The sequence below is a fragment of the Branchiostoma belcheri genome, unplaced genomic scaffold (genome assembly GCF_001625305.1).
Source record: "Branchiostoma belcheri isolate BF01 breed outbred unplaced genomic scaffold, Haploidv18h27 scaffold108, whole genome shotgun sequence".
Classification (NCBI taxonomy): Eukaryota; Metazoa; Chordata; class Leptocardii; order Amphioxiformes; family Branchiostomatidae; genus Branchiostoma; species Branchiostoma belcheri.
Genome location: NW_017802469.1, coordinates 793,967 through 813,235, shown reverse-complemented (window position 1 = coordinate 813,235; position 19,269 = coordinate 793,967). Strand labels below are relative to the sequence as shown.

General features: G+C 43.4%; 1 protein-coding gene across 1 annotated transcript in view; it reads left to right on the top strand.

The window, feature by feature from the left end:
- Positions 1 to 994: 994 nt before the first annotated feature.
- Positions 995 to 19,269, top strand: part of LOC109480331 (SCO-spondin-like) — a 20,300-nt gene continuing 2,025 nt past the window's right edge. Inside the window, exons 1-16 of the mRNA XM_019782526.1 lie at positions 995 to 1,225; positions 1,565 to 1,936; positions 2,045 to 2,539; positions 2,744 to 2,948; positions 5,780 to 5,890; positions 6,896 to 7,012; positions 7,800 to 7,916; positions 8,496 to 8,606; positions 9,342 to 9,517; positions 10,729 to 10,884; positions 11,411 to 11,549; positions 12,416 to 12,639; positions 13,492 to 13,635; positions 14,236 to 14,374; positions 18,426 to 18,542; positions 18,830 to 18,979. Coding sequence (XP_019638085.1) covers positions 995 to 1,225; positions 1,565 to 1,936; positions 2,045 to 2,539; positions 2,744 to 2,948; positions 5,780 to 5,890; positions 6,896 to 7,012; positions 7,800 to 7,916; positions 8,496 to 8,606; positions 9,342 to 9,517; positions 10,729 to 10,884; positions 11,411 to 11,549; positions 12,416 to 12,639; positions 13,492 to 13,635; positions 14,236 to 14,374; positions 18,426 to 18,542; positions 18,830 to 18,979 — 3,004 coding nt within the window. The remainder of the gene's footprint in view (positions 1,226 to 1,564; positions 1,937 to 2,044; positions 2,540 to 2,743; positions 2,949 to 5,779; positions 5,891 to 6,895; positions 7,013 to 7,799; positions 7,917 to 8,495; positions 8,607 to 9,341; positions 9,518 to 10,728; positions 10,885 to 11,410; positions 11,550 to 12,415; positions 12,640 to 13,491; positions 13,636 to 14,235; positions 14,375 to 18,425; positions 18,543 to 18,829; positions 18,980 to 19,269) is intronic.

Genomic DNA, 19,269 nt, shown 5'->3' with positions numbered 1-19,269 from the left:
GGCTACAATGTAAGCGAGTGGTATTTTTGTTTGCAGTTTTATGTTCATCTCGTGATAACCAACTTGTCTAGACATCATAAAATATTAATTATTGTTTTTCTTGCTCTTCGGTCGGAATTTTATATTCCTTGCCACCCAAATTCTCTTTTTACTTACCACCTTCGTCACTCAAAACATTTTGTAAGCTCAACAATCCTTGTGAATATTTTACTTTCATTACAGTCCATTCACATTGATAGATCAGTGCTTTGAATCGCTTCCAAATACAGAAATACGTTGGGGTGACTGAACGTTTTGGTTGGTGGTTTTGACGGCGTTTCTCTCGCATTCCTCTGGGTTAGTGCCCACCTGTCCGTAGGTATACTACACCTTGCCCTTTCGTCAGAAAAACAAGCCGTGCACGCACACACCATCTACATCTATGGGTTAGGCAACAGCAAGTAATTTTTATGGATGACATCAGCGCGCGCATTAATTTTCGCCTGATTTTGAAAAAAAAAAAAGAATTTTGTTGCCTTCTGATAGTGGTAACATGCCAAAAATGGGCAAAGATGTCTGCTGCCATACCGGAACGTAGATGGCAGATAAATATGAAGAGAGGAGACAAGAAAAGGCTCTGATTCAATGTTTTATTTCTTACTTTGATGCAGTGATATGTGATGCTGGCTGTGTATATGTGATGATCCCACCGAATAAAAACCATTTGTACAATGATTGAGTCAAAATTCTAAAATGTAGGAACCTTGTTATTTCGGCCTGCCTTGTTTTGTTTTCGCCCGCTCGCATTAGATTTGGAGTCTGCGGGGGATGTCATCCATAAAATTTACTTGCTGTGGCCTTACTGAACACTGCCCTCACGGGCCTCACGTTCAGTTGCACGACATATGCGGCCAATACCCATACCCCAGTACGACTTGATTATCTTGGCACTGCACGTCAGGGAAGGCCGAGCACACCGGGAATGTCAGCTATATTACCCCACGTAAGGCCGACCATGGCGACCGGCTTGCTCCTTTTCACATGCCTGCTGTCCATCGGCCATGCCTCCCCAGAATTCGACACAGAATTCGAAGAAGAGTGTCGCTTGCCCAACTACTTCAAGTGCGAAAGTGGAGAATGTGTCCATCCACAGTTCCAATGTGACGGTAAGGTTGATTGTGTAGACGGCTCCGATGAGGAAAACTGCATGAATAGGGAGTGTGACAACCCCGACGATTTCAAGTGTGCAAGTGGAAAATGTATCCCCCCATCCTGGCAATGCAACGGTGAGGAAGATTGTGAAGATGGTTCAGATGAAGACTGCATCAACAAAGAGTGTTACTACCCCGAGTATTTCAAGTGTGAAAGTGGAGTATGTGTCCCCCCACAGTTACAATGTAACGGTGCGGACAACTGTGGAGACGGTTCAGACGAGGAAAATTGCACAAACAGAGAGTGTGACAATTTCAAATGTAACAGTGGAGAATGTGTTCCACTATTCCGGCATTGCAACGATGAGGAAGATTGTGAAGATGGTTCAGATGAAGAACATTGCACAGCGTGCCCCCTGCCCGACCATATCCAGTGTAGAAGTGGAGAATGTGTTCCACAATTGTGGCAATGTGATGGTGATGATGATTGTGAAGACGATTCAGATGAGGAAGATTGCATAAACACTGAGTGTTACTTCCACGACGATATCAAGTGTGACAATGGAAAATGTGTTCCACTATACCGACAATGTGATGGTGATTATGATTGTGAAGATGGTACAGACGAGGAAGACTGCATAAACAAAGAGTGTTACTATCCCGACTATGTCAAGTGTGGAAGTGGAGAATGTGTCCCTCCACAGTTACAATGTAACGGTGCGGACAATTGTGAAGATGGTACAGACGAAGAAAATTGCACAAACAAAGAGTGTTACTACCCCGAATATTTCAAGTGTGACAGTGGCGTATGCGTTCCCCCATTGTGGCAATGTGATGGTAATCATAATTGTGAAGACGGTTCAGATGAGAGAGATTGTATAAACACAGAGTGTTACTTCCACGACGATATCAAGTGTGACAGTGGAGTATGTGTTCCACCATACTGGGAATGTGATGGTGATTATGATTGTGAAGATGGTACAGACGAGGAAGACTGCATAAACAAAGAGTGTTACTACCCATTTTATTTCAAGTGTGGAAGTGGAGAATGTCTCCCTCCAGAAAGGCAATGTGACGGTTTTGAGAGTTGTGAAGATGGTTCAGATGAGGAAGACTGCATAAACAAAGAGTGCTACTACTCCGACTATTTCAAGTGTGAAAGTGGAGAATGTTTCCCTCCAGACAGTCAATGTAGCGGTCAGGAAGACTGCCAAGACGGTTCAGACGAAAACAATTGCACAGTGTGTCCCTTGCCTAACTATTTCAAGTGTGAAAGTGGATCATTCTGTGTCCCTTTAAACTTGCAATGCGACGGTACGGAAGTGTGTAGAGACGGTTCAGATGAGAAAAACTGTCAAAACAGAGGGTGTGACAGCCCCGACGTTTTCAGATGTGACAGTGGGCGATGTGTCTCCAGAACCTTGCAATGTGACGATAGGAACGATTGTGAAGACGGCTCTGATGAGGACAATTGCGACCGCTGGAGTATTCTTTGTGATCCTCCCAACGTCAGGTGCCAACGGAATGGAGCATGTATCGACCAAATGTCAGATCAGCTGTGCAACGGTTTTGATAACTGTCCAGACGGTGAAGATGAGCAAAATTGTCTAGAGTGTACCATGACGAGTGGTATCCGCCCAGAGTGGCATTGTGATGGTGTCCCTGATTGCCGCAATGGCTTAGATGAAGAAGGTTGCACAGCCAATGATTGTCCCTCGCCCAAGTTTTTCTGTGGACACCGTGATCACTGCATCGCTGGCACAAAGCGCTGCGATGGCGTCGGTGACTGTTACGACAGGTCCGATGAGAGTGGCTGTGGTAAGCTCACCTTCAGTTTACTTATTCTTTTAATAATAATAATAATAATAATAATAATAATAATAATAATAATAATAATAATAATAATAATAATAATAATAATAATAATAATAATAATAATAATAATAATAATTATAATAATAATTATAATAATAATTATAACCTTTATTGTACATCCATGCCCTATCGGGCTAAGTACAGGTCAACAGATGAAATAGGTAATATACATGTTTGTATTACAAACAGCTCTAAAACTACTCTAATACAGAGGTTCGGCTTCTTCTCGTTTCTTTGTGATGTTAAAAATATAATTCGAGATGGGTTTGTATAGTACAGAATGATCAAAGCGCATAAAAAGATAAATTTTTCAAGTATTGGAAGTATGGAAATACTAGTAATATATCTAAAAAGGTCATTTCTTTCATTACTATATAATCTACAATAATAACAAAGTGGGCTCCATCTTCTACTTTGTTTGAGCTACAAAATTGGCAAATCCTTTGTTCCAGAGGTTTCACTAATTTGTGGAAGTTTTAACATTATAACAAGTGGCTACTACTATACTGTCAGTCAGTTTCAAAAGACTATGACTTTACTTCGCAAACAAACAGGATGGCTCAGTTCCTAATGTCTGGTCCATCTGAGTTCCAAGCGGGTTATTATTAGCCTCTACCAGGCACCGCGGATCTCTGGAAAAATAGCAGAATTGTCCGAAATAAAGGTAATAGTATACCAGGGGAGTTAGCCGGCCAGAGAGGGTACGTACATTTTGCGACGTACAAATGTACCCTCTCTGACGTGCTAACTCCACTGGTTTACTATTCCCTTTATTTTAGCCAATTTTGACCCATCAACTACCATGATAGGGGTAAAATTGTAGCCTCCGTTCGAGGCTTCTTGGTGACGTTTCAGTATTGCCAGTTTTACTGATGAACAATTTTCTATAACGTTCCCTGGCGGCTTTAGCCGAGGCTAGGTGAGTGTTTCCTGTGGAATTTTTGTCCGCAGTTTTATGCGTGTCTGGTGAAAAACCACCTGGTCGATCTAGACATCATGTATGATCATGAAACATTTACTGTTGTTTTTCTTGCTCGTCTGTCGGAATTTTATGTCCCTTGCCACCCAAATTCTTTTTACTTACCACTTTCGTCACTCAAAACATTTTGTAAGCTCAACAATCCTTGTGAATATTTTACTTTCATTACAGTCCATTCACATATATAGATCAGTCCTTTGAATCGCTTCCAAATACAGAATACGTTGGGGTGACAGAAAATCTCCTTTTACTTGCCACTTTTGCCACTCTTCTCTTTATTTTGGCCAATTTCTACTATTCTTCCAGCGATCCGTGGTCCCTGATGGAGGCTAAATTATCCGTACCTTTTCAAAATGTCAACCCGGAAACTGTAGGGTATGGCGTCGGGTGGTGTAGTGGTTAGAGCAATCGACTATGAACCGGGGAGACCCGGGTTCGATTCTGAGTCGTACCCGGGACATGTCTGAACATGCGCCCCGACGTCGTGCCCTTGGGAAAGGCACTTCACACGACTTTCCTCACTCCACCCAGGTGTGAATGGGTTGGGGAAAGTCGTATTGAGGTCATCTTGTGGCGCTGAATGGCAGCCGCACAGACCCTTGCGACAGTTCCACGAAAAAAAAAAATTGTGGAACAAATATGTGTATCATGTGTATTATTTGATTGTGATTTGAATTGATTGCATCAATTCAGCCGTATAAAGGTTGCGACTGCACAGGTACTGTTTGGACAATAAAAACCATTTATAAAAAAAATTTAAAAAAATGGACCACACCACAACCTGGAAGGACCCCACAACTTTGACTCAAACCTTCATTGTAGACACCAAGCGATTCATACCCGATTAAACATTTGAACTGTCTGCGAAAATCACTCAATATTTATATTGATACATTATTACCTGTCATTCCAAACATTTGCTGTTTTGTTAGTTGTAATTTTGTTTCGTTATTTGTTATTTATTAGCGTGACTAAAATTAGCGATCTGCTAGAGTTGTCCACCCTGTGATTTGTTCTGTATATTGTCAAGAAGGTTAAATATTGTTGAATAGATAAGAAAAAGGATCCCACAGGCCTGCTAATATATGTATAAAATTCTTGTAGTGTTTTGAATATTTAATAATGCCTGGTATCAAATATGTAGCCGTTTACGCACAAACTCTTTGGTGTGAAACTATATGTGGGGTCGTGTGGCGTAGTGCTCGACTCGAAACCAAGAGGTCCCGGGTTCGAGTCCTGACATACCACCGATCTTGTGCCCTTGGGAAAGGCACGTTGGAAAGCCCCTGGGAAAGACACTTTACACGACTTTCCTCACTTCGCACAGGTGAAAATGAGTATTGTATTGTCCCCTGTGTTGGTGGCCGCATCAATATAAGTTGAAAAAACTTGAGTGTGCCGTCACCACGTCTTGTGATTACAAGTTGGAATATAAGAAAAATCTATATGAGGACGAATATCACTTTTTGATTGTGTGTCCTATATGTATTGATGTACGCAATGCACTATACATTAGATTATCAGATTCTTTCCCAGCATTCACCACAATGAACGTGGAAAGAAAATTTAAATACATATTGACTTGTGACAACCCCTACATGCTACACTTAGGGATATATATTTAAGACTGTATGGATATTAGAAACTCCTTCAACGATTGTATAAGTTGAGACCTATCTCATACTAGCCACCCACTTTTGTATTAGGTTAGCCTTATGAAAATGTAGTTGGCATGTACTTGCTTAAGTTAGTAGATGCCATATTGTTGCGCAATAAAGTTATTTATGTTGTACAGTGTGTACCACTGTGGAGTTCCGATGTGCAAACAGCAGCAGATGTGTAGCACCATCTGCAGTGTGCGATGGCGTCATCGACTGTGATGATGCATCGGACGAGTTGCTGTGCCGTAAGTCTTATGCAAGGATGTATAGAATAAAATACAGGGGATTCCACTTATTTGTATTTCTTATAATTGTATATTTCGGGTAATTGTATAGAATTCTAAAACACCAAACCATTTACCATTCACACCATTGTAAAAACAATGCATAATTGTATAGCGCATTATTGTATATTCCGGCGTATCGTATAGAATTTGGCCCGACTAGATCGTATAATGACCCAGAGCTACACATTAAATGTTAGCAAAGATGGCATAAATAGACAATTAAGTGCCTGTATAAAGACACTGGACCACCAAAAAAATCGAAAATGAGTGTTTAGGGCCACAAAGACATGTACCACAATGGCTTCGATGACCTAACGCAGCCATGAAAAAAAGTCAAAATATGTAAAGAGTCCTCAAAATGAACAGCTTTAGGTTGCTTGAAAATTTTACAACCTGTAATATATAATGTTCTTGTCTGGAATGGCAAATGTAGTTATGAATATCTCCTTGAGCGGAGCTACATAGGAAAAAGTTATTCATCCAGAATATGCAAATATGTCATGATTGATTCGTCAATAGATCGTAATTATAGATGAGTATTAAACAGACTCTTTTTACACAACCAAGTCGGTGTCGGCGACAAGTTCAGCCGACGTTTTGGTGACCGTCTGTCACCTTCCTCAGGGCAATTCTGACTGGTTCACATTGCACTGCGGCACAGGTGTCGCTGCTATAGATGCATTCCCAAACGTTTCTAATTATGGATGATTTGACAAATATACAAAATATTCTCTTTTGTTCATGTATAAATTATTGAATCGGTGTCGTATAAGCCCACACGGGCTGGGCGTGGGATAGCGCACGACACGGAAATAAAGTCTCATTCATTCATTCATTCATCCATTCATTCATTCATTCATTCATTCATTCATTCATTCATTCATTCATTCATTCATTCATTCATTCATTCATTCATTCATTCATTCATTCATTCATTCATTTATACACGAATGTTTCCTCCAGAGTCTTGTGCAGAGAGGGGACTGTGGCAGTGTGAGAGCGGTGAATGCATCCAGAACGCCTGGGTGTGTGACGGTGACAAGGACTGCTCTTCTGGAACAGACGAGAAGAACTGCCACAGTAAGACCCCGTTCACATTCAAATAATGAATCCGGATTGAGCGTCGATCCGGATCAATTTTTTTTTTTTTTGCAGTGTGAATGTTCCAATCCGGATTGATGTTCTCCGATCCGAATAAAAAAGTAATCCACCTCGAGGAGGTAGTTCAAGATGTTTGCGACGGATCCGGATAGGACGTAACTGCGATTTTGAACGCAAAGTGTCTTGGCTTCCGATTTGGCTTCGCGGGTGTGACACGATGTACCACAAATAACACAACCGATCGGATCAAATATGCAGTGTACATTAGACAAGGATATTTATAAAACTAAGTCATACATCTACCAATATATCTATTTCTCTCCCTCTCATACAAACACACACACACACACACACACACACACACACACACGCACCCACACACACACACACACACACACACACACACACACACTTTAATTATGTTTACCGAAGGAAAACATATTGTTTTTACTCAATTTCCTCTTCTCCAAACACTAACCTCTGACCTGACCAATGACATGATTTGTTGACATCTGTCACCATGGTGACTGGTGTTGGGTTACATAATGTTGCAAACTTCATGGTCTGCTCTGCTCCTGTCACCATATACTAGTAGTACATGTATGTGAATGTGTTTGAGTAAGAATTAACAGGGCAGACCATGTCCGAAGGTAAACATTATGCATTTGCTTTGCAAATATTACTTCTCTAGTTGTTCATTTGCGTTTCAATGATGTTGTTGCTGTTGTTACTGCACTGACTCCCACACACACTCCGTTACTTACAGCTCCCTGCCACGGTCTCCAGTTGGAGTGTGACGGGGGATGTCTGCCGAGGTACCGCGCCTGTGACAGGGTGACGGACTGTTCCAACGGGGAGGACGAGATCAACTGTACAGACAGAGGTAGGGGTCAGTTAACGTGTCTTTAGGCCACAACAAGTCAATTTTATGGATGACGTCCGCGCGCGCATTGATTTTGGCCTGTTCCTAGAAAAAAAAAAGAAATTCGGCTTCCTGTAACTATGACCAAAGAGTCACGACAGTGCCACAAATCGTTAGATTGACGTGAACCTTGTAACACGAAATGGGTAAAGAGCACATGCTTTGTTTCTGCAGGCCTGCAAAAATGTGATGAAAGAAACAGGACAGGACGGCAACTGCTGTTCCACCTGATTTATTGCTTTTTTGATGATGAATAAACGACTTCTTGCTTGTTACACTGTGTCACCTCATTCAATTTGTGTCCTAACATTTGTCGTCTCTTAGTATATTTCTAAATCTAGGCATCTTGTTTTTCAGGGCCTTTCTTGTTTTTTTTCGCCCTCTCGCATTAGATTTAGGGTCTCCAAAGGACGTCATCCATAAAATTTACTTGGTGTGGCCTTATCATAGATAGAAAACTATGATGAACGTTGCAATCAAACTAAATTTGTATGCATGAATCACAGACATACAATTTTGATAAAACGTACACTCACACAGGTTGTGGTGCCCAGCAGTTCTACTGTGCAGACGGGACGTGCCTGTTGGAGTCTCAGCTGTGTGACAACCTGACGGACTGCAGTGGAGGGGAGGATGAGGAAGACTGTGGAGGTAGATAAAGATAGGTCAGCTCTAACTATACCAACCTGAAGTTAGCCTTCGATTCAGCACTCGATTCGCAGCCTTCGATTGGGCCCTCAATTCAACTTGATGCACACTTTTTCGTATAAGGTTGCAGCCAGCCGTCTACAAAAAAGTGCGCACCTAGTTGAATCGAAGCTCAATCGAAGGCTGCGAATCGACGGCTGAATCGAAGGCTAACTTCAGGTTGGTCTAACTATGCACGAGGCGCACCAGCTACTTTACTATAATAGTGAAAGACAGTGGGCTTCACTGATGTTAAGGAACAATAAATGGTTTATGGGTCAAACATTACCCGTGCAATCGCAGCCTGAATTGATGCAGGGTATACAATCACATAATACACATGATACATATTTGCTCCACACGCATTTCCATTGGTACTGTCGCAAGGGTCTTTGCGGCTGTTATTCGGCGCCACCAGGTGACCTCAATACGACTTTCCCCAACCGAAGTTAGGTACCCATTCACACCTAGGTGGAGTGAGAAAAGTCGTGTAAAGTGCCTTTCTCAAGGGCACAACGTCGGGGCGCATGTCCAGGCATGTCCCGGGTACAACTCGAGATCGAACCCGGGTCTCCCCGTTTCATAGTCGAACGCTCTACCACTATGCCAACCGACGCCACGTCTTGAAGTTCAATTTTCTGGGTACACTTTCTAGCTTTCAAATAAGTCTCCCTGTTGACCTTATTTTTTTCCTAACAGATGTTCCACCTCCTGGATTCCCACTTGGTTTGACCAGTCGGTACCTTCCCGATGTGTATGTCACCGCCAGCTCCGAGTACAAGTCAGAGTTCGCCCCATTCCAGGCTCGGCACACACCGACAACTGTACCAGGATACTGCTGGGTACCGAGTTCTGTGGTGGACCAATGGTTTCAGGTATCTCATGGTCATTACCTCCGGGGGAGGAGACATCCTTCCGCCGAAGGGTTTTGTGAGAGATTTAGATTTTCATGTTCGCAGCTGTTTCTCGCGTTTGGGTGGACGGATTCTTTTGAGACTCGGTATATGTTTTGCTATTGGGCTGCAGATGCTTTTGTTTTTATTGTATATGTGTCTCGGGCGTGAAAATGGTGCCTTTTGGTGGCCCCAAAACACCCCTTTGAGCGTGAAAGTGGTCGCGACCGTTGACCTTTGGCGTGTTTAAGCTATTCTCGGTCTGGTCCACGTATATGACCCCTCACGGGTGTCCGGTCTCGATAAATTCTTTGTAACACTGTATAAAAATATACAATAAAAAGCCCGGAGGTATCAACTCTAAGATTTTACTTGTTGAATCTAGATCCTAGATATGAAGACCATGTTCTTGTACGTGAATAGTTTCATCAGGTTGGTAAGTCACTGAGTAAAGAGACTCTTTTTGTACAGCCAAGTCTTTTTTCAGCCGACGTTTCGGTGACCGTCTGTCACCTTCCTCAGGGCAATTTTGACGTTCACATTGCACTGCAGCACAGGTGTCGCTGCTATAGATGCATTCCCAAACGTACAATATTTACATATCTACATATATGCGTGGTTACAGCATGGATGTAGAAAAAGACAGGAAACTGTCTACAATTTGGTCCCAAACGTACAGGAGTTGGATATATGCACAATTGTGGTCAGTTATTAAACAGAAGCAGTTACACAGAACTGCCTGAGGAAGGTGACAGACGGTCACCGAAACGTCGGCTGAATAAAAGACTTGGTTGTGTAAAAAAAGTCTCTTTACTCATGTTCTAGCATGTTGCAGACATGCAGTAGCAAGCTGAATGGAGCAAGTTTTGGGCGTCTGTATTTATTAAACATATTGTTCTTGCTCCGTTTCTTCCTCTTCTTCTTCTTATCCAAACAGTGACCTATGACCTGACCAATGACATGATTTGTTGACGTCTGTCACCATAGTGACTGGTGTTGGGTTACATAATATTGCAATTTTATGGTCTGCTCTGCTCCTGTCACCATATACTAGTAGTACATGTATGAGAATGTGTTTGAGTAAGAATTAACAGGGCAGACCATGTCCGAAGGTAAACATTATGCGTTTGCTTTGCAAATGTTACTTCTCTAGTTTATGTTTAAGTTTATGTTATGTACATGTTTGGCTTCAGGTTTACCTGGGCAAGACGACTGACGTCACAGGGGTGGTGATCAGTGGAGGTGGCTCGAACTGGGACCTGGGCAGCTGGGTGACGTCATTTACTCTGGCCTTCAGCATGGACGGCGCTTCGTGGGCACCTTACGTGGACAGCAGCGATGACGTTCAGGTACGAAGAATTTTTCTTGACCGGAAAGGGATTTTGGAAAATACATGTAGTTCTGTACCTTGTTACTAAGTACCTAATACCAGCCCAGAAGAGAATAAGAAATAGTCATGCCTTCACGTACCAGAGTTATCAACCAAGGATTGAGGTGTTCAAGAATTCATTCTTTCCTAGAACTATTGCAGAGTGGAACTCACTGTCACCAAGTACATTAGGGGCATTGTCATTCAAGACAGCTTTAAACAAAGTCTAGAGCTAGAAGTTCAAGGGTTAGGTGTAACAAGTCGATCGGTGTAATATAGCCAGCTGTCGCCGCGCCGCGTGCCTGCGAAGCTGGTGTGTTACGCCGAAAGGCGGTTATACCAGCTACACAGATACGTCTGATACAGGGGCTGTTCAATAAAGATGTGACATAACACATATTAGGATCTGTAGTTCCAATTGCACATTTATGATTATGCACATTTGTACAGGCAATATGTCCATTTTCATCCAGGAAAAGGAAAGAGACTATTTTTCCTTTACCTAGGTTTTCCAAGGAAACCGAGACAGGTACAACAAAGTGAGCCGTTCTCTCTCAGCTCCTGTGACGTCACACTACGTCCGTCTATACCCGGCAGGCTATGCGGGCTGGGTTGCCATGGTGATAGAGGTGTACGTCACAAACGGTTAGTCTGCTGCAGTTTTATAAGAAGCTTCTAGGGGGCTCTAAACATAACCACAGTAGTTTTGGAATTAAAAAAGAAGAGAATCATTAAACTTAAAGTATCCTATCGCTCAGTCCACTATCTAATAAGTTTTCTAATCTTAGCATGAAAGTTCATCTGTGCTGGTACAAGTCATAATATGAAATAAAGACTCAACTTTCTCTGCCAACACTATGATGACTTGTGACCTAATTACCGGTCTACATTAGAGCTCACAGACCTACCCTGAGCAGAGACAGGGGGCGACACAAGTTATCTGTCACAATTCATTGTAGTGTCGCCAGAGAAAGTTGCGTCTTTATGTTTACCGAAGGAAAACATGTTGTTTTTGCTCAGTTTCTTCCTCTTCTTCCTCTCCAAACAGTGACCTATGACCTGATTTCACAGCACGAAAACACATATTTAAGCCAACTTTACGAACTGCGTTAAGAGGTATTAAAGGCGGCGAAATATTTAAGCAGCCTTTACGACATCGGAAAGGCAACCGGAAAGTCCACGTTAAGGCAACCTTTACGTGCACGTTTAGGGGTCGTAAAGTGGGAAGTGGGAAGAAACGCCACCTTTACGATGAGTTTAAGCGTGCTTAAATATCACTTTTCGTGCCGTGTTTGTTGACATCTGTCACCATGGTGACTGGTGTTGGGTTACATAATGTTGCAATTTCATGGTCTGCTCTGCTCCTGTCACCATATACTAATCAGTAGTACTGTATGTGAATGTGTCTGAGTAAGAATTGACAGAGTAAACCACGTCCGAAGGTAAACATTATGCATTTGCTTTGCAAATGTTACTTCTCTAGTTATTTCATAGTTTTCTGATCTCTCCAGAGGAAAACACGTGGCTGAAGCAGGACCAGTACGTCCCACTGGGAGTTGGACTTGATCCCGACGATCCCGCTGCGGCTCCGAAGGTTCCCGACCTCGCCGTGAGCGCCTCATCGCGAAGGGACGACTTCTACCCGTGGCAGGCACGACTGAACAGCGGGAAGGGACAGCAGCAGGGGGCGTGCTGGTCTCCGGCTCTGCGCACTGACACAGAACATTGGCTGCAGGTACTTATTGCCTGGTCATCATAACTAGACCCAAGAGGTCACGGGTTCGAATCCTGCCCGATATCATCGATCTTGTGCCATTGGGAAAGGCACTTTACATGAATTTCCTTACTTCACTCAGGTGTGAAATTATTATATTAATGAGTACCTAGCTTCGGATAGGGACGTCCCTTGGATAGGACGTTAAATGGAGGTCCCGTGTTTGGGGAGAGCCACACCCCGCGCACGTTAAAGATCCCACCACACTTATCGAAAAGAGTAGGGGACCTTTCCGGTGTGAGTGGTTCAAACCTTACAGTCCTATGGCCGCACCTGGGGTCGTATTGAGGTAACCTGAGCCGCTCCAGACCCTTGCCCCAATACCTGTAAATTTTAGTATATTGTAAGCTTCTCACAATTCAGCCCTTGCAAAGAGAGAGTAACAGGCCCACCCAATACAACTAGTCTAGTGCTCAATTCTGGTAGGAATTTACCTACAAACATATTGCTGGCTCTTTACTTTGCATTGCCAGTGAAATGTGATTTTCTAACTTTTTTGTAAGTGCCATCAAACAAATTTGATACTTGACTCGACTTTCTAATACCATTACGATAACATCCGTGTCCATGATATCACCAGGGTCCATAATATCGCCACCTTGAGAAACAGACTTAAAGATATTTTTACTGCAACATACTTTTGGTATGCACTCCTGCACACCTTAAATGTACATACCTAGGATATGTTGCAGTAAAAATATCTTTCAGCACACTATTTCTCAAGGTGGCGATATTATGGACCCTGGTGATGTTATGCACACAGATGTTACGTCATTTCGTTTCAAAAAATGCGGCTTCCCTTTGATACCCCAGATTAAGCATGACAGAGTGTACGAAGTTGCCGGTGTCATCACCCAGGGGGCATACAACATGGACTACTTGGTCACGTCGTACAAGCTTGCGTTCTCTATAAATGGAGAGTGGACAATATACAGCGCCAAGGACAGCAACGAAATGGTCAGTTCAACTTCACATTGTAAAAACAGAATGTGAAAGGAATATCTGTACGCCCCCTTGAGTCTGTTTTTAGACTTTTCTAAGTTTTCATGTTTGCAAGACTTTCGGAGCCTCCTCACTACCAGTAGCCTGGTATCGAGTCTATCGTGGCTGGGGCGGGTTTTCTTCGGGGCTGCTGAAGCTCTTCCCCGCCCGCCTGAGCTTAAGGTTCCGCCGGGAATTTTTCACGGCGGGAGTTTGACTTCCGGAGTGGCATTTATTAGCAAGGGTCCTAACCGGGCGGTCTGTTGTACTCAGCGGGGGGAAAACTATCAGAGCCCCGAAGACAGCCTGCCCCAACCACGATAGGCTTACTCTCCAAGCAGAGGTTGTGGGGGAATGATTGTTACCTTTTTATGTATGGCCGTTTTTTTCTTTCTTTTTGTCGCTACCCCCACCACCCGTCGGTGGCCGGCGACCTTCTCTGGCTTATGGATACTGCCTGGCCAATTTGATACTGGCTTTTTGCCACGAAAGGGATCTGCTTGGAGATTAGATAGACTACTGGATACCAGGTTACACTGTCAGGTGTGCAATACAATATTCTTTGATTTCTTAAAGGTGTTCCAAGGGAACAGCGATAGCCACCGGTATGCTCGTAACATGTTGGACCACCCAACTTTTGCACTCTACACTCGCTTCTACCCACTCAGCTTCAAAAATCGGATTGCACTGAGGGTCGAGATTCTCGTCATAGATGGTAAGAAGTCTGACATGTATTTCATCAATCCATGTGTGTCTTCCTTGAATAAAATGATTTTCTTTCGGGGCTTTTGCATTCTACAGTAGCTTAACTGTATATGCAGGATAAGAATATACAGAAAGAAACAAAACGTCATTCTGAACTTGTGGGGTAGTGTGGCGTAGCGGCAGAGTGCGCGACTCGGAACCGAGAGGTCCCTGGTTCGAGTCCTAACATGCCACCGATCTTGTGCCCTTGGGAAAGGCACTTTACACGACTTCAGTTCGCTCAGGTGTAAATGAGTATTGTCCTGTCATGTATTTGTCCCCTGTGTTGGTGGCGGCATTAATATAAGTTGAAGAAACTTGAGTGTGCCGTCACCACGTCTGGTAATTACATGTTGGAACAAAAAAAAAAACTTAGACTTTTGTTTTACAATTCCATACGTACCAGACGATTGTAATTTATTTCACACCGAACCATTTGATTCCTTCTAGAGTTAATCTGTCCGCTCTCTCATAAACAGAACTGAAACCTTATTTCGTGTGATATTATCGGCACCACTTACCATAATTGATATTCTTCACAAGGCTCGGGGTGTGCATCGCACAGCGTCTTCTGTGACAGGACGTGTCGGCCAAGGGAAAGTCTCTGCCCGGCTTTTGACGGTTGTGTGCCTCGGGCCTATAACTACGGAGACAGGTAAATGCAGTCACTTTACAACGTTCCTTACATACATAAATGGCACATCATAACAGCTGTCCTAAATGATTTTTGCGATGAAGTTTGAATCATTAGGAAAGTGTAATAACATTAGTAGGTTACTAAAAACTTACTGTAAGGCCACACCAATTTAATTTCTTGGTTAACGGATTCGCCCGCTTCAATTTTTTTCTGATTTGCAAATAAAAATAAAAATTCAGAATCAACTGCAAAATGCTCATATTTCGCCCTGAACAGTTGAAAACAGTCCTTTTCATCCTTGTTGTTACAGTTATTCCATCTTTCAATGCAATGGTATCATTAAAAGTTCAAAATTAAAAGTTTAAATTTTGAACCAGCCTGGTGTGTTGACTTCATGGCTCCTATCGTAGCATTTTAGGCCATAATAGGATGCCTAGGCCTGTTTTTATTTTTTTTTTCGCCCACCCGCTCCATTCTTTTCCTAGACAAATCCTTAACCAAGAAATTAAATTGGTGTGGCCTAAGTTAGTGTTTGAGTTCTAACAGCTAAACAAGCAAACAATCCCCAAACCACCGGATCTTATAAAACGACTCACATTTTGTTGCAGACCTATTTGCGAAGACGTGCTACAGGAAGAGTGTGGGCTAGCGACCGTGAAGTTGGAGCATCTCAGATGTTTGGGTTTGTTGGTTCACCTTCTACATGTATATCACTACATTGACTACATGTATTTAAGGGCGTAACATGTATTTAAGGGCGTAATTTAACTTTTCTCCAACTCAAAATTTGACTCACCAGAAATTTTCGACTGAATCACTCAGTCTTCCTCAGCTATCTGACCCAAATGCTGTGGGCACGTGATTTTTCCCACGTGTGACGTCAGCAAAGGGTCAAAGGTTTTCTGAAGTTGATATCGCCCCCCGTCCCGGCTGAGCGATGGTTGAAGTGCCCTGATGTATATGGCCTCTTTTATGCCTCTCTTGAAGTAATCCTGTTCGGTATCCAACATTCTGACCCCCTCCAGATCCACTGTGTGTCCCGGTGATTCTATTAAGAAAAGTTTAAGTTTTTCATGATGTAATTTACCAACTCAGATGAACTTTCATGTTGACTACATGTATGTACAGAAACAATAGAGCGCGGATTGCATGCTTGGTGCCAGACAGAAATGTAATATAATCTCAATTGTTCATAACACTGAAGTCCTGTATGGAGATGACATTGCTACCTACATGTATGGAAGTTCATCAGACAGAAATGGTTATAACTTCTCTACCGTGGCCGACAAGTACACACCTGCGTCGTACACAGACGTCGAAGGTTTGTACTTGTTGGCCACCGTACTTCTTTGTCTTGTAGAAATTGACCTCCAGTTCAGTTCATGTGGGGACGATGAGTTGTACCACGACAGTCAGGCTTGTGACGGCACAGAAGACTGCTCAACGGGAGAGGACGAGACAAACTGTGACGGTAAGACTTCTCCAGGTTAGCCTGGTATCCAGTCTGATCGTGATTGGGGGTATTGGGGTGTTCAGGCAGGTTGTGTCTTCGGGGGCTCTAATAGCTTCCCCCGAACAGTGAAACAGGCCGTCCCGGTAGGAGTGTTACGCTAATAAGAGACAGTATGCTTGGGGATTTGGTTTCCCCCAACACGATAGTGGAGTGTTAATCAATCTCTCGTGAAATACACACCGGGAAACCTATGTGAGGCGGGCGGGACAGAGCTCTTTCGGCCCCGTCCACGATCAGACTGGATACTAGGCTATCTCCAGGTACATTCTAAAACCTCACAAGACCTTAAAAGAGATGTTACCTGGTTGCAGTAATAAGATTCTTCAAATGTCTCTTCTATAGACTGTTCAGGGGTTTATGCCAAAAGACATTGGTGTGACTTTATCTAAATCCACATGCAGTATATTAACACACAATCTGTTTTCCGTTCCCCTCATAGCTTTAATGTCTTAGCCTTCTCTAGATCTAAACCTTATCCTATTCAATATGATTCATGAACTTCATGCCCGTAGCCGAGGGGGGGGGGTGAAAGGTCTGGCTGAAAGGTCCTTTTTTTGGTCCACTTTTTATGTAAAGGTCCACTTTTTGGTCCACATCTTATGTAAAGGTCCACTTTTTGGTCCACATTTAATGTAAAGGTCCAAGATTTTTCTTGAAAACATGGACTGGAATCGTAGAAAAACTGCTCCCTTTGTCATTGAATAAAAATATATCTCTGATTTTTTCTTGGAAATCCTTAAAAAAATGCATGAAATGCCATTTTAGAATGTTCAATTTTCAAAATTTCCCTAGGAACCTCGCGCCTTCGGCGCTCGAGGTCCCCTCAAGCAGTAGGAAGAACCCCCCCCCCATTCAAAATCCTGGCTACAGGCATGAACTTAACGTGGTTGGGGCATAGAAGTTGGGACAGGCTGTCTTCGGGGCTCTAATAGTTCTCCCTGTAGCCCCAAAGAAACCAGCCCAACCATGATAAACTAGATACCAGGTTAATCGCTACACTGGACTTAATAGTGGTCTCCTACATTACAGTGAGCTCTACGTACCTTATCCTGCTTAATATGACCTATGATCCTTATTCTCAATTACTAGACGTAATGGGTATCAGTGGTCTGCTAATGACAAATGAGAGGCACACATATTTATATTTCACTCCACACCACGATATGGATGAAATATATTCGTTTTCCCTTGTTTGAACCTTGTGTTTACTGAAGAGTGTGCGATGGAATGCCTGACTGTTCTAAGTGACTCCTGCATCCCGAGTGGTTGGATCTGTGATGAACTACAGGACTGTTTAGATGGTAGAGACGAGCAGGGGTGTGTGCAAGGTAAGTATAATTTAGACAGGTGACAAAAGAGGGGCGGGGTAGATAGAAAATATAAAAAATGTGGGGTCATGTGGCGCAGTCGGTAGCACATTCGGCTCACACCCAATGCAAGAGGTCGCGGGTTCGAATCCTGCCCATGTCACCGATCTTGTGCCCTTGGGAAAGTCACTTTACACGACTTTCCTCAATAATTCACTCAGATGGAAATGAGAACCTAGCTTCGGTTAGGGACGTCCCTCGGATAGGACGTTAAATGGAGGCCCCGTGTTTGGGGAGAGCCACACCCCGCGCACGTTAAAGAACCCACCACACTTATCGAAAAGAGTAGAGGACCTTCCCGGTGTGAGTGGTCTTTGCAAGTTCATGCCCGAGGGCTAATTGCAAACAGACATTGACAAGAACAATGAGTACAAAATGTAGTGATATAAAACTATCTGCTAACATGTCCTACGATCTACTATCACTATTTAAAACTAGTAACGTTGGTATACAAGATAAAGAGTCGATATGCAATGTTGTGTACGTTGTGTACTTTCCGTGACAGGAGTACCCAAACACTGCTTTTTCACCTGCGGTGACAACGTCACCTGTCTGCCGACAAGTCAGCTGGGGGACGGGCGTCAGGACTGTGCTGGTGGCGAGGATGAAAGACCCAGTGACAGTAAGGCCCCATTCCACAGTTATTCCATCTTCCAATGGCAATGCAATGGTATCATTAAAAGTTCAAAATTCATTGTTTAAATTTTGAGCCAGCCTGGTGTGTTGACTTCATGGCTCCTATCGTACCATTTTGGGCCATAATAGTATGCCTAGGCCTGTTTTTATTTTTTTTATTTTTTCGCCCGCCCGCTCCATTATTTTTCTAAAAAAATCCGTTAACCAAGAAATCAAATTGGTGTGGCCTTAGCTGTGCGTATGTATATTGAAATGACTTAATTGTCTCTACAGTTGAAGAGGTCATGAGACACGTGTGGGGGTCCTGCAGGTACAACTGCAGGTCTGTCTACGGTAACGCGTCATGCGTTCCTGACGCGTTCGTCTGTGACGGTGACGCGGACTGTTCGGAGGGAGAGGACGAGCAGGGCTGTGAGGATAAAGGTATAACAGTTGGGGGTTTATAGGCGCTACCAACTGATCCGGCAAACGGGTCTAGACCTTTTCGGCTGAGCGGTTAGAGTGTCTGACTGGGGCTTGGGAGGTTGTGGGTTCGAACCCCGGCCCGGGACCAGTGGGGTTTTTACTTGCTCCTCCTGTTTCTTACAGTGGTTCCCACACCGGCCCTGGGAGTTCTGGCAAAGAGTGACGCTCCAGGGATGTCGAATTCGGAAGATTCGAGGACGAATCTTGAAAAGAAAAGGGGGAGTAGTGTAACAGTGGGGGTTTATAGG